Raw genomic sequence first — 13,923 nt, 5'->3', positions numbered from 1 at the left:
GGTGTCCTAGTACAGGAGTCACAAAAAGTTAGTATGCAGATACAGCAAGTAATAAAGGAGGCTAATGGAATGCTATCCTTTATTACAAGAGGAATTGAAGATAAAAGTAAGGATGTTATGCTTCAGTTATACAGGGTATTGGTGAGACAACATCTCAAATACTGTGTGCAGTTTTGGTCTCCTTATTTAAGGAAGGATGTCAATGCATTGGAGGCGGTCCAGAGGAGGTTTACTAGATTGATACCTGGAATGAGCGGGTAAGGTTGGACAGACTGGGCTTATTTTCACTGGAGTTTAGAAGAGTGAGGGGAGACTTGATTGAGGTTTATAAGATCCTGAACAGTCTTGACAAGGTGGATGTGGAAAGGATGTTTCCTCTTGTGGGTGAGTCCAGAACTAGGGGGCACTGTTTTAAAATTCGGGGACTCTCTTTTAAGGCAGAGATGAGGAGAAATCTTTTCTCTGAGGGTTGTGCAACTTTGGAACTCTGCCTCAGACGGTGGTGGAGGCGGGGACATTGAATATTTTTAAGGCAGAAGTAGATAGATTCTTGTTAGGCAAGGGAATCAAGGGGTATCGGGGGTAGATGGGAGTTTGGAATTCGAAACACAAACAGATCAGCCGTGATCTTATTGAATGGCAGAGCAGGTTCAAGGGTCCGAATGGCCTACTTCTGCTCCTAATTCATATGTTCGTATGTATGTTTGTATGATTCAACAAAGAAATCCCATGGTCAAACAGCCTGCCCACAATCACTTTCTAGTCTAGAGTCATAGAGCCATTAATGGCGCAGAAGGAGGACATTTGGCCCATCGAATCCATACTGGCTCTCCACAGAGCTATGCAGTCAGTCCCACTGCCCGGCTCAATCCCCATAGACCTGCAAGTCTATTTTTCTCAGGTAGCCATCCAATTTCCTCTTGAAGTCATTGTCGCCACTTGCACCACCCTTGTGGGCAGCGGGTTCCAGGTCATTATCGCCCACTGTGTCAAAAGGTGCTTCCTCACAATCCCCCTGCATCTTTTGCCCAAAACTTTAAAACTGTGTCTGAGACTTCAGCCCTCCTATCTACAGTTCTCTCCCTAATCTCCACTTCTCTCTATTTTTAAAAACCTTTCTTTCCAGAAAGACTTTTGGACAAATAGTTCATTCTCCCCTGCCATCCCCTGTGAAGTGTCTTGGGACATTCTCTGTTAAAGACTGCTGTGGTACACAATAAGACCATTGTTATATTGAAGGCTGACCTCTATGATCGGCACCTAGGTACAATGATGACTGATCTCTGCGGACATGGGCTTTAAGCACATGCACATAACACTGATTTTTTTCACATTAGTAGAGTGGGCAGAGTTATCCATTCCGTATCAACATTAAAAAAACACGATATTAAGTTTTAAAGTTTCTTAGATGGTTGAAACCAAGCACTTTTAAAATGACATTTTGCACTGAGCTGAAGTGTACTGCAATTTGTGCGAACTTGGACCACATCCACCCAATCCATGCTGGTAAATAGTGCTAAAATGCTGCTTTGCCTTCAAACACATTGTAGTGCAATGCATGCAGTAAGATATCAAGTATAAAATGTTGTAAATCAACTCTTGATTTAGTCTAAATATTAGAACCTTGGTTTGTTGCTAGTGCATGACACCTTATATAAAAAAACATCCAGGAAGAATGGTTGAATAGAGGGCTGTCAACACTCTTGGAATAACTAGCAAGTCACTGCTTCAGAAGAAAGGAAAAAATTAGGAGGAAATTTCTTCTTAGCCCCAACAACAAGAACACTGGATATAACAATTTGATTTGGATTATGTTATAAGACTGAAACTAAATAGCTCAATATTCCATATTACATGAAAGTCAAGGGAATACAAGAATATTTGTGTCCTTATGACACTGGGAAATGATAACTATTTTTATTAGGTCTGATTACCACTTTGAACCAATAGCAGATGTGATACCAGGCCCACATCACAGAATCGTTAGAGTGCAGAAGGAGGCCATTCGGCCCATTGTGTCCGCACTGGATCTCCGAAAGAGCAATTCCCTCAGTTCCATTCCCCCGCCTTCTCCCTGTAACCCTGCATATTCTTCCTTTTCATATAATTGTCTAATTTCCATTTAAATGCTTCAGTTGAACCTGCCTCCACCATGTTCTCAGGCAGCGCATTCCAGACCTTAACCACTCGCTGTGTGAAGAAGTTTTCCCTCATGTCACATTTGCTTGTCTTACCAAATACTTTAAATCTGTGCCCTGTCGTTCTTGAACCTTTCATGAGTGGGAATAGTTTCTCTCCATCTACTCTGTCCAGACCCTCATGATTTTGGATACCTCTATCAAATCACCTCTCAGCCTTCTCCTCTCCAAGGCCACATGAGTGAGTTTACTTGTACTATATTTCGACAAACTACAATTGATGCAGCACTCAAACAACTCACAATTCTGATCATTCAAAGATGTTGTTATCTGCATCTGTTGATTAACTTGTTCCTAATGAAAGGCCACACACAGCTCAAAGTCCACATAGCACATAAAATCCTCCCTTTTCTCCTATAAACTGATACTGTTGATGATCATGATGTTTATAGAGTCATAGAATCGTACAGCATAGAAACAGGCCCTTCGGCCCACCGCGTCCAGGCCAACCATAATGCCTATCTATACTAATCCCAACTGCCTGCATTAATTCCATATCCCTCTATGCCTTGCTCATTCAAGTACCTGTCCAGATGCCTCTTAAATGTTGCTACTGTTCCTGCCTCCACCACCACCTCAGGCAGCTCATTCCAGATACCCACTATTCTTTGTGTGAAAAATTTACCCCTTTGATCTCCTTTAAACCTCCTCCCTCTCACCTTAAATCTATGCCCTCTAGTTTTAGTCATCCCTACCATGGGAGACCCTATCTATGCCTCTCATAATTTTATATACCTCTATCATGACCCCGCTCAGCCTCCTTCGCTCCAGGGAAAACAGACCCAGACTATCCAATCCCTCTTTATAACTCAAGCCCTCCAAACCAGGCAACATCCTTGTGAATCTTTTCTGCACCCTCTCTAGCTTAATCACATCTTTCCTGTAGTGCGGCGACCAGAACTGCACACAGTATTCCAAATGCGGCCTAACCAACGTTATGTACAACTGTAACATTATGTCCCAACTCTTGTACTCAATGCCTCGGCCGATGAAGGCTAGCATCCCAGAAGCCTTCTTTACCACCCTGTCTACCTGTGTTGCCACTTTCAGGGAACAATGTACTTGCACCCCAAGATCTCTCCGCTCAAGAACACTCCCCAGGGCCCTGCCATTCACTGTATATGTCCTGCCCTGGTTTAACTTCCCAAAATGCGGCACTTCACACTTGTCTGCGTTAAATTCCATTTGCCACTCCCTTGCCCACTTTCCCAGTTGATCTATATCCTGTTGTAACCTTAGACAACCTTCTTCACTGTCCACTATACCACCAATTTTGGTGTCATCTGCAAACTTACTAATCATGCCCCCTACATTCACATCCAAGTCATTAATATATATGACAAACAACAGAGGGCCCAGCACCGATCCCTGCAGCACACCACGGGTCACCAGCCTCCAATCTGAAAAACAACCCTCCACTACCACCCTCTGCCTCCTATCACCAAGCCAATTTTGTCTCCAATTTGCGAGCTCACCCTGGATCCCATATGTTCAAACCTTCTGGACCAGCCTACCATGTGGGACCTTGTCAAAGGCCTTGCTAAAGTCCATGTAGACTACGTCCATCGCCCTGCCCTCGCCAATCCTCTTGGTCACCTCACCTCCTCGAAAAACTCAGTCAAATTCGTCAGACATCATTTCCCACGCTATCCCTAATCAGACCACGACTTTCCAGATGCATATAAATCCTGTCTCTCAGAATCCCTTCCAATAACTTTTCCACCACTGATGTAACACTCACCGGCCTGTAGTTCCCTGGATTATCCCTGCTGCCCTTCTTAAATAAAGGCACAACATTAGCTATCCTTCTGTCTTCCGGTACCTCACCCGTGGCTAACGATGATACAGAAATCTCTGCCAGGGCCCCAGCAATCACCTCCCTGGCTTCCCATAGCATCCTAGGATACACCTGGTCAGGCCCTGGGGATTTATCCACCTTAATGTGCTTCAAAACCTCCAACACCTCCTCCTTTGTAATGTTGATATCCTTCGGGATATCGTTGTTCCCTCCCTTGAACTCACTAGCTTCCATGACCTTCTCCACGGTAAATACGGACAAGAAATATTCATTTAAGACCTCGCCATTTTCCCGTGGCTCCACGCATAGATTGCCACACTGATTCTACTCTCTCCCTACCTACCCTTTTACTCTTAATATACTTTCAGAATCTTTTAGGATTCTCCTTTATCTTATCTGCCAGGGAATCTCATGGCCCCTTTTCTCCCTCCTAATTTCCTTCTTAAGTGTAGTCCTACATCCCCTATACTCCTCGAGGGACTGGCTCAATCCCAGCTGCCTATTCCTGACATATGCCTCCTTCTTTGTCCTGACCAGACCCTCAATATCCCTCGTCAACCAAACTTGCCATCCTTGCCCTTCCATCTAACAGGAACATGCCATCCCTGAACTCTTCCTATCTCACTTTTAACAGCCTCCCACTTGCCAGATGTCCCTTTACCTGTAAACAGCCTCTCCATTCAACTTTTGAGAGTTCATGTCTGATGCCATTGAAATTAGCCTTCCCCCAATTTAGGACTTCAACCTGAGGACCAGTCCTATCCTTTTCCATAACTACCTTGAAGCTAATAGAGTTATGGTCACTGGTTCCAAAGTGCTCCCCCACTGACACATCAATCAGCTGCCCATCCTCATTTCCTAAGAGGAGGTCGAGTGTAGCCCCTTCTCTAGTAGGGCCATCCACATACTGCTTCAGAAAACTATCCTGGACACACTTAACAAATTCTTCCCCATCTGATCCCTTAGCACTAAGGCAGTCCCAGTCAATATTAGGCAAGTTAAAATCACCTATTACAACCCTATAATTCCTACACCTATCTGTGATTTCCCTACATATATGCTCCTCCACTTCCCTCTGACTATTGGGGGGCCTATAATATAATCCCATCAAAATGATCACCCCTTTCTTATTTCTAATTTCTACCCATATGGCCTCGCTGGGCATTCCCCCAAGATATCCTCTCTAAGTACTGCCGTGATGTCCTCCCTAATCAATAGTGCAACTCCCCCTCCTCTCTCACCTCCACCTCTGTCACACTGGGAGGATTGGTACCCCGGAACATTGAGCTGCCAGTCGTGCTCACCCCTCATGCAGTCCTTGTTGTCATGTCCATGGTGAAGGAGGATGTCCCCTGATAATATTTTGCGATAATTTGTCAATGTAGTATAGGATCAGTCCTGTTGAGTCAACAGCAGTAAAGTTGTATGGCACGCACAGCAGATGTACACCCAGCCACTTAGTTCACCAGATGGTGAGAGTGTTACCAGGAAAGAAATCTTGGGGAAAAAAATCCAATTTCACATTACGCCTGTGTTATTGTCTTGCACCAATATGTGTTGATGTGAAATGAAAGTCTTAAGGTAAATTGCAATAGAGCAGACAAATTAATGCCTTGTTTATGAAAATTCAGATCCAAAGGTATATCTGTATTGGCTCCCATTTTCCAGGCTCAGCAATACTTGGAGATTCTCCATAAAGCAACTCTTACTTCAACAGATATACTATGATCTTTGTTTGGATTCTTCTAATTGGATGACTTAGTTAAAACAGCCAATCATTTGAGGTCACCTCCCTAAATAACATTAGATTCAGTATGGGCAATCTATTTGAAAAGCCATTGAGTCTGCTACACCAAGTATTTAGTCTTAAGATCCCATGAAACTATGGATGTTCCCTACCCCTCGGGTAGCTTGCAAAGCCATTTAGAATCATTGAATAATAGAGCACGGAAGGAGACTATTTGGCCCATTGTGCCTGTACTGATTTTTTGAAAGATCTATCCAATTAGTCCCACTACTCTGCTCTTTTCCCAGAGCCCTGCAAATTTTTCCCCTTATATATAGTATATATCCAATTCCATTTTGTAGGTTATATTGAATCTGCTTCCACATCCCTTCCAGTTCATAACTTGTTGTGTAAAAAAAAAAATTCTCTTCCTCTCCCGTCTGGTTACTAACACTTCTGCCAGTGGAAATAGTTTCCCCCTATTTATTTTATCAAAACTCCCCATATTTATTAAACCTTCTCTGCTCTAAGGAGAACAATCCCAGCTTCTCAAGTCTCTCCTTATAATTGAGGTCTCTTATCCCTGGTACTATTCCAATAAATCTCCTTTGCACATCATCTAAGGCCTTGATATCCTTTCTGAAGTGTGGTGCCCAGAATAGCATGCAATTCTCCGGCTGATGTTCAACCAGTGATTTATAAAGGTTTTTCTAAAGTCACTGCTTTAAAATAATTTCAAATGAATGGCAATCCATCTCATTGGGAATGTGAGGTTGGGGAAGGGGATTGGAAATTGGTCTGCTGAAGGCTACCAAATAGACAGTACATTTTACACAGTCGCCGATTTCCTTTTTCCACTGAATCAGGAGTATTCTAAAACTGGCTGTTGATTCACTAACTCCTGTTTTTCCCAAGACTGATTTTATCCCTGAAGTTAATGGAACTGTTGGTGGAAGATACATGCCTTATCATTCAGTGTTCTAAACAAATAGATCGTAAAACCTAAGTCTTAAGTAAAAGATAACCATTATTAGATTTTCTCTCTTCCATTTTGTGCAGTGATATTCCAATCTGTAGAATTTGCCATGAACCCAGTGATAAGGAGAACCTTCTCTCCCCATGTGAGTGCTCTGGGACTTTGGGGACAGTTCATCGCAGTTGCCTGGAGCAATGGCTGGCAGCTTCCTGTTCCAGCCACTGTGAACTATGTCACTTTGAATTTGCTTTGGAGCGAATGCCAAGACCACTAACAGAGGTAAAAGGAACACTGCTGCATTGCTTCTTAAAGAAAAATAGAAAAGACTATAAAATGTGAGAGAATTACTGGCTCAGCAACCTCATATTAATATTAAAGGCTTCATAACTTGGTGTCTTGTGGCTACCCGAACCTTTTTCATGTTTCAGTTGTGTGAGGTTTGCTAGTTGTCATCTGGAATACTGGGTGGAATTTTTATGCTTTGGAGTATGTACAACATCTTAATGGATGGGAACGCTCAGATATTGCCTTGGCTGATTGCAGTCATTGCTTCCTTTTAACCAGGCACAAAATGATGGTCATGGAGAAATTTATGATTTACTATCCATTTGACTGAAGGATATTTAATGGAAGTGAAGAGGTCTCATTGATAAGAGCCAAGAAAAATAAACAGGGGAGTAAAAAGATATTTATTGAAATAAAAGATTTTTGGTAAACGAATTTTCTGAAAAGAATTGACTTTTGATAGTCCATTGTTAATCTACTTGTTTTTTTTAAATATTTAAGTCTAACTTTGTTGTCTTCCTTATAACAAAATGAAAGGTGTAATTGAACAACAGGAAATACTATATGTAGATATGAAGTGTAGACATGTACATGGGAAGTACAGGAGAGAATTGAAAAAGTTAACACTGAAGGCAAAGAGAGGTAAAGAGAAATAATTTGTAGGTAACATTAAATTGAACCCTGAAACATTTTCTAAACATACAAAATGTCAGTGGTTAGCTAAGAAAAAAGTTGGTCCTATTAAGGACCCAAATGGAAATCTTTACGTCGAGGCAGAAGATATGGCTAAAATACTAAATGAGTACTTTGCATCTGTCTTTGCAAAAGAAGTGAATGATGTGACAGTTACACTAAAAGAGGAGAGGGAAGTTATGGACAGGATAGTAACAAATAGAGAAGACATACTAAAACGATTAGCATTACTTAAAGTTGGTAAATCACCTGGTCTGAGTGGAATGCATTCTAGGTTGCTGAAAGAAGCAGAGGAATTAGTCATAATCTTTCAGTCCTCGTTGGATACAGGAGTAGGACTGGAGGGTTGCTAATGTTATACCATGGTACAAGAAAGAGGAGAGGGATAAGTCAGGGAATTACAGGCTAAACATTGGTGGTGGGAAGTTATTGGAAACCATAATCTCACATTTGGAAAGTCATCGATTAATGAGCGCTAGCATGGACTTCTTAAAGGCAAATCATGTCTGTCTGACTTGGTTCAATTCTTTCATAAGGTAACAGAGAAGGTTGATAAGGTAGTGTGGTAGTGTATGGACTTTCAGAAAGCATTTGACAAAGTGTCTCACAGGAGGCTTGTTGAGAATATGGAATTATGGGGAAAGTGATGGTATGGATACAGAATTGGCTCAGTGACATGAAGCAAAGTGTGGTGGTGGATGGATAGTTTCCAGACTGGGAAGTGGTTTGCAGTGGTATTCCCTAAGGGTCAGTTTTAGGTCCATTACTCTTTCCAATTTTTTATGAATTCAGGTATAGGGAGCAGCATTAGGAAGTTTGTAGATGATACAAAACTTAGAAAAGTAATAAATAATGATGAGGATAGATGCAGACTTCCATATGACATTGACAGGATGGTGAAATGGGCAGAAGCATGGCAGATGTGGAGAAGTGTAAAGTCATTCACTATAGGTGGACTAATATAGAAAGACAGTATACTATAAATGGCATAATTTTAAAAGTGTAGATAAGCAGAGAGAGCTTGGTATCCATATACACAAATCCTTAAAGTTGGCAGGGCAAATTGATAAAGTGGTTAAAAAATATGGTTTCCTCATGTTTCTAAATATAAAATAAAAGCAAAGAGATCATACTGGAACTTGGTATATCATTGGTTAGGCCTTAGGTGGAGTATTGTGGACAACTCTGAGCACCAAACTTCAGGAAAGATGTAACGGCCTTAGAAAGGGTACAGAGGTAGGCTGTCACCAGGGAAGAGGAACTTCAGTTATGAGGAGAGGTTGGAAAAGTTCCGATTATTCTTCTTGGAAAAAAGATTAAGAGGTGACCTAATAGAAATATTCAAGGTGTTGAGAGGTATTGATAGAATAGATAAAGAAAAGCTATTCACTCTGCTGAGTGGGCCAATAACCAGAGGTCATAGATTTAAAATAATTGGCAAAAGATTTAGCAGGGAGATGGGGATCATTTTTTCACACAGGGAGTTGTCTGGATCTGGACTGAAAAGGTGGTGGAAGCTGATTTCATAAATAAATAAATCAAAAATAAGATTCTTGAGGATGAGGAACTTACAGGTTCATGGCCAAAAAATGTGAGACTAAGCACAACCGCGCTGTCAAAGAGCCAGCACAGACACAACGGGGCAAATGACCTACCACTTAGCTGTAAGTTTTTATGAGTCTGTATGTTTTGTTGATGTAAAGTCTTGTATCCTACATGCAACTGTCACACTTCACAAGCCAAACTTCAAATACTAAACTTCAGATGATAAACTTCAAATGCTTTTTAATAGATAATAATTATCTGGCCATTCTTCAAGTGTAGGAGCCAGATATTTAGAAACAGCTGCTCATCTACAGAAACTTACCTCAGCAATTAACCTACAGTTGCAATCTACAATTGCCCATTTAGACCTCTTCTCCACAAGGAGTGCCTGAGTAATGAGCTTAAAGGGATAGAGTGCTTTAAACACACCTCTATTTTAGCAGTGAGACGTCATGTGCTCCCTGCTCCAGTCCCGAATATTCAATTTATACTCCTGATGAAGTAGTATAGAGCAGAAGTTTTCAAATGATCTAGTTCTATAAATGGTTGACTTTAAAGAATGATTTTGAAAATGTAAATTTTTTTAAATAGGGAGGTAGATTCATAATTTCATTTTTCCAATTGCCACAATCATTCAATATTTGAGCCTCTGTAAAAATTGAAGTGACACATTGCATCGAGGTCCTTTTTATAGTAATCTTATTTTAAATCAAATTCTGAGAGCTCAGCATCATGTGAGTCAGCTAATATTATTTATGCTGATAAATCTGCTTTCTGTCATCTGGCAGAAAACTCATGGACCTGGGTAAAATTGTTTTCATTGCAAATGATACAATTCAAGTCAGCACTAGCTTCTATAAGGTAGTCAAGAAGGCATACGGCATGCTTGCCTTCATTGGTCGGGGCATAGAGTATAAAAATTGGCAAGTCATGCTGCAGCTGTACAGAACCTTAGTTAGGCCACACTTGGAATACTGCGTACAATTCTGGTCGCCACACCACCAGAAAGACGTGGAAGCTTTGGAGAGGGTACAGAAGAGGTTTACCAGGATGTTGCCTGGTCTGGAGGGTATTAGCTATGAGGAGAGGTTGGATAAACTCGGATTGTTTTCACTGGAACGATAGAGGTGGAGGGGCGACATGATAGAGGTTTACAAAGTTATGAGCGGCATGGACAGAGTGGATAGTCAGAAGCTTTTTCCCAGGGTGGAAGAGTCAGTTACTAGGGGACCTAGGTTTAAGGTGCGAGGGGCAAAGTTTAGAGCGGATGTGCGAGGCAAGTTTTTTACACAGAGGGTGGTGAGTGCCTGGAACTTGTTGCCGGGGAGGTGGTGGAAGCAGGTACGATAGCGACGTTTAAGAGGCATCTTGAGAAATACATGAATAGGATGGGAATAGAGGGATACGGACCCCGGAAGTGCAGACAGTTTTAGTTTAGACAGGCATCAAGATTGGTGCAGGCTTGGAGGTTGTTCCTGTGCTGTACTGTTCTTTGTTCTTTATATATAACATTATAAGATTTGTCATCACTTCCTGTTTGGCACATGTCTTACACTTCAGGCATTGTACATTGATCAATGTAAAGTTCTCTCTCAACACTTTTCAAATGTCTGCATTCATATAAATAAACTCTCTATGCACAAAAAGTTACCAGGACCAAACTGGCTGAAGGCTATTTCAACCAACAAAGCAAGGGTTGTAATCTCTCGCCTCATTGTCAAATAACTATTCAATAAACTCCCCCAGTGGTGACATATATCAGTTGAACTTTGCAGCCATAAAAGGGTGCACAGCTAATCTGTAGCAGCAGCGTAATGCATGATGTTTCACATGCTAAATGATCTCCTATTCTCATGAAACAATGCATTGTTTCCCTTAACATGAGCAGCAGCCTAGGAAATTCACAAGTATTTTTTGCAACAGTTGGGCAACAGGCTGGATGGTTATGAGAATTTGTTACTGATCTGAAAACTGCATAGAACAATCCACATAGCACCAATCACAGAGTATTATAAGCACACTGGTAGCCTGAAAAAGGTAACTTGATACAGTTTTTTTTAAACCTATATACAGTGGTTTAGCACCGCAGCCTCAGAGCTCCAGCGACCCGGGTTTGGTTCTGGGTACTGCCTGTGCGGAGTTTGCAAGTTCTCCTTGTGACCGCGTGGGTTTCTGCCGGGTGCTCCGGTTTCCTCCCACAGCCAAAGACTTGCAGGTTGATAGGTAAATTGGCCATTGTAAATTGCCCCAAGTGTAGATGGTGGTAGGAGAATGGTGGGGATGTAGTAGGGAATATGGGATTAATGTAGGATTAGTATAAATGGGTGGCTGTTGGTCAGCACAGACTTGGTGGGCTGAAGGGCCTGTTTCAGTGCTGTATCTCTCTATGACTCTCCATGACTCTCTATCCATTTTTCCAGTGGCTCAAGGATCCTGCACTGCAACAGAAGAGGAGGATGCTATGTGGAGACATTATTTGTTTTCTTTTCATTACCCCCTTGGCCAGTTTGTCGGGCTGGCTGTGTGTCCAAGGGACAGTTGACCATTTTTACTTCAGTAGCAGTATAGAAGCAGTTGGGCTTCTTATCCTTTCAGCTGTCCTAATTACAATTTACCTACTCTGGACCACTGTGAGTATCTTTTATAAATGTATGTGCAATTCATTTAGAAGTATATTTTTATACATATAGTACATTCATTCTAGTGCTTAATGTTTTGAGAGCCACTGTCACAGGTTTATAGAAGATGCACAAATATCAAATTGCTAAGTAGGAGTTAACAGGACACAACTTGCATTTACAAAAATCTACTAAACTGATAAAGTGCAAAACTGATTTAAAACCTAATATACCTTTCTTACTTTCGGCTACAGGCTTCTTTTCGATACCACATTCGACTGCTCAAAGAATGGAGACGGACCAACCAGAATGTTAAATTGCTTATTCCAAAATCACAAGGGCTACTTAGCAACCAACCCAATCTTCTGGCTCGAAACTCGAACATTATTGTTTCTAAAGAGACTATTGTCTAACTTTTTAAAGAACTGCATTGAATGTTGAAGTGTACTATGCCTGAAAGAGGGAGCAATCTTCTGGATTGTTATAGAAAATAATAAGGATGGATTTTTGTCAGTGTGAAGATGGGTGAAGAATGTAGACTAAGCAGTTGTACTGTGACTTTTCAATGAACCCTGCTAGTTTTAACCAGCCTTTCCTCTGCTGTATTTGTATTGATTTGTATTGGGAATTGTTTGCTATTACCATTTAATGGTAACAAAGGCAAAGATGGATATTAGAATTGGTGGGAAACCAAAAATTTCTTTTTTCTTTAGTGCACTAGTCCATGTTTTCCACCTACCAAAAATGGAAGTGAAATTCTTCATGATTTTTTGAGAATACTTATGTTATTTGATCAAGCTTATTAAGGTGCGGTGAATTAGTTTTCCGAGTAAAGTAATTTTCTCATGGGGGTAATTAAAATGACCAGGTAGGAAGTAGCTTTCCACTGGTGTTAATTTAGATATGGAGCCATTAAATTCTGACAATACATGGATTTTGCTGCAACTGGTATGTTGTCTGGCATAGGCTTAGCAATGGTGGGAGGAGCTGTCAGGGACTGCAATGCTCCATTAGACACTAACCACCCATCCACAATTACCTTTGAGGCTTTTAAACAGTTTATTGAATGCTACACACTGGCACTTTAAACAAATGAGCAAAAAGCTGTTTATAAGTCCAATGCACTTCTCAGCTGTGTATTTTCCTTCAAAATGAAAATGTCAACGTTTGCTTGTTTGGATGAATCATAAGCACAGAGGAGGCCAAGTCAAATAAGTTAAATATATAATTTTTAACGTGAACCATACAAGCAACTGATATGCAATTGTTAATATTTCATTTTAATCCTGGTTTCAGTTTTCCAAGCTGAATAGTTTGGTGATAACAAAAGAAGAGCTATTTTAGTTTCAATGCCTGTCGTTCTATAAAAGATACTTTCAAAGTCTGGAAATGGTTCACGCTGCTTAATTTCCTAAATTCTTCAGCTAGATTCTAGATGATGGATTAATGACCTTGTCTGCTTTTTGTCCACTTAAGTGATTGCGAAGCCAATGAGGCAAATGAAGTCACATCAAATGAGCACACAGCACTGGACATTAAATAATTAGCATCTCTTTGCTGTTGAAATTAAATATTGAGAATGATATCCTGGTTTAAGAATAAAAAAAGTAATGTGATATGTGGAATGTTTTTTTTGTATGTTTGAATAATGTTAACTGGAATGTAAATATACTAGCTATAAGGACAAGGAACAACCCAGAGTAAAAAATACTTAATTGGGGCAGGGCCAATTTCAGTGGAGTGAAAACAGATCTGTCCCAGGTAAATTGGTAAGATTGGCAGGCAAAACGGAACAATGGAGGAGGAGATGGTTCAGGTACAGTTGAGGTACATTCCAAGAGGGGGAAAGGTAGGGCAAACAAAGCCAGAGCTCCCTGGATAATGAAAGAGATAGAGAGTAAGATGAAGCAGAAAATGTGGGTGTATGACAGATGTTAGGTTGATAATATAAGTGAGAACCAGGCTGAATATAGAAAGTTCAGAGGGGAAGTGAAAAAGAAAATATTAGAGGCAAAGAAAGAGTACACAAGAGACTGGCACCGAACATAAAAAGGAATCCAAAGTCTTCTCTGGGCATATAAATA

At 40.9% G+C, this 13,923-nt stretch overlaps 1 protein-coding gene across 1 annotated transcript in view; it reads left to right on the top strand.

Annotated features, from left to right (window-relative positions):
- LOC137352317 (E3 ubiquitin-protein ligase MARCHF3-like) overlaps positions 1-13,124 on the top strand; it is a 35,421-nt gene extending 22,297 nt beyond the window's left edge. Inside the window, exons 4-6 of the mRNA XM_068017606.1 lie at positions 6,782-6,977; positions 11,642-11,851; positions 12,094-13,124. Coding sequence (XP_067873707.1) covers positions 6,782-6,977; positions 11,642-11,851; positions 12,094-12,252 — 565 coding nt within the window. The 3' untranslated portion in view covers positions 12,253-13,124. The remainder of the gene's footprint in view (positions 1-6,781; positions 6,978-11,641; positions 11,852-12,093) is intronic.
- The last annotated feature ends 799 nt before the right edge of the window (positions 13,125-13,923 follow it).

This window comes from Heterodontus francisci, chromosome 38, assembly GCF_036365525.1.
Source record: "Heterodontus francisci isolate sHetFra1 chromosome 38, sHetFra1.hap1, whole genome shotgun sequence".
NCBI lineage: Eukaryota > Metazoa > Chordata > Chondrichthyes > Heterodontiformes > Heterodontidae > Heterodontus > Heterodontus francisci.
Note: the sequence above shows the minus strand (reverse complement) of the source record. Positions and strands in the feature narration are given on the sequence as shown.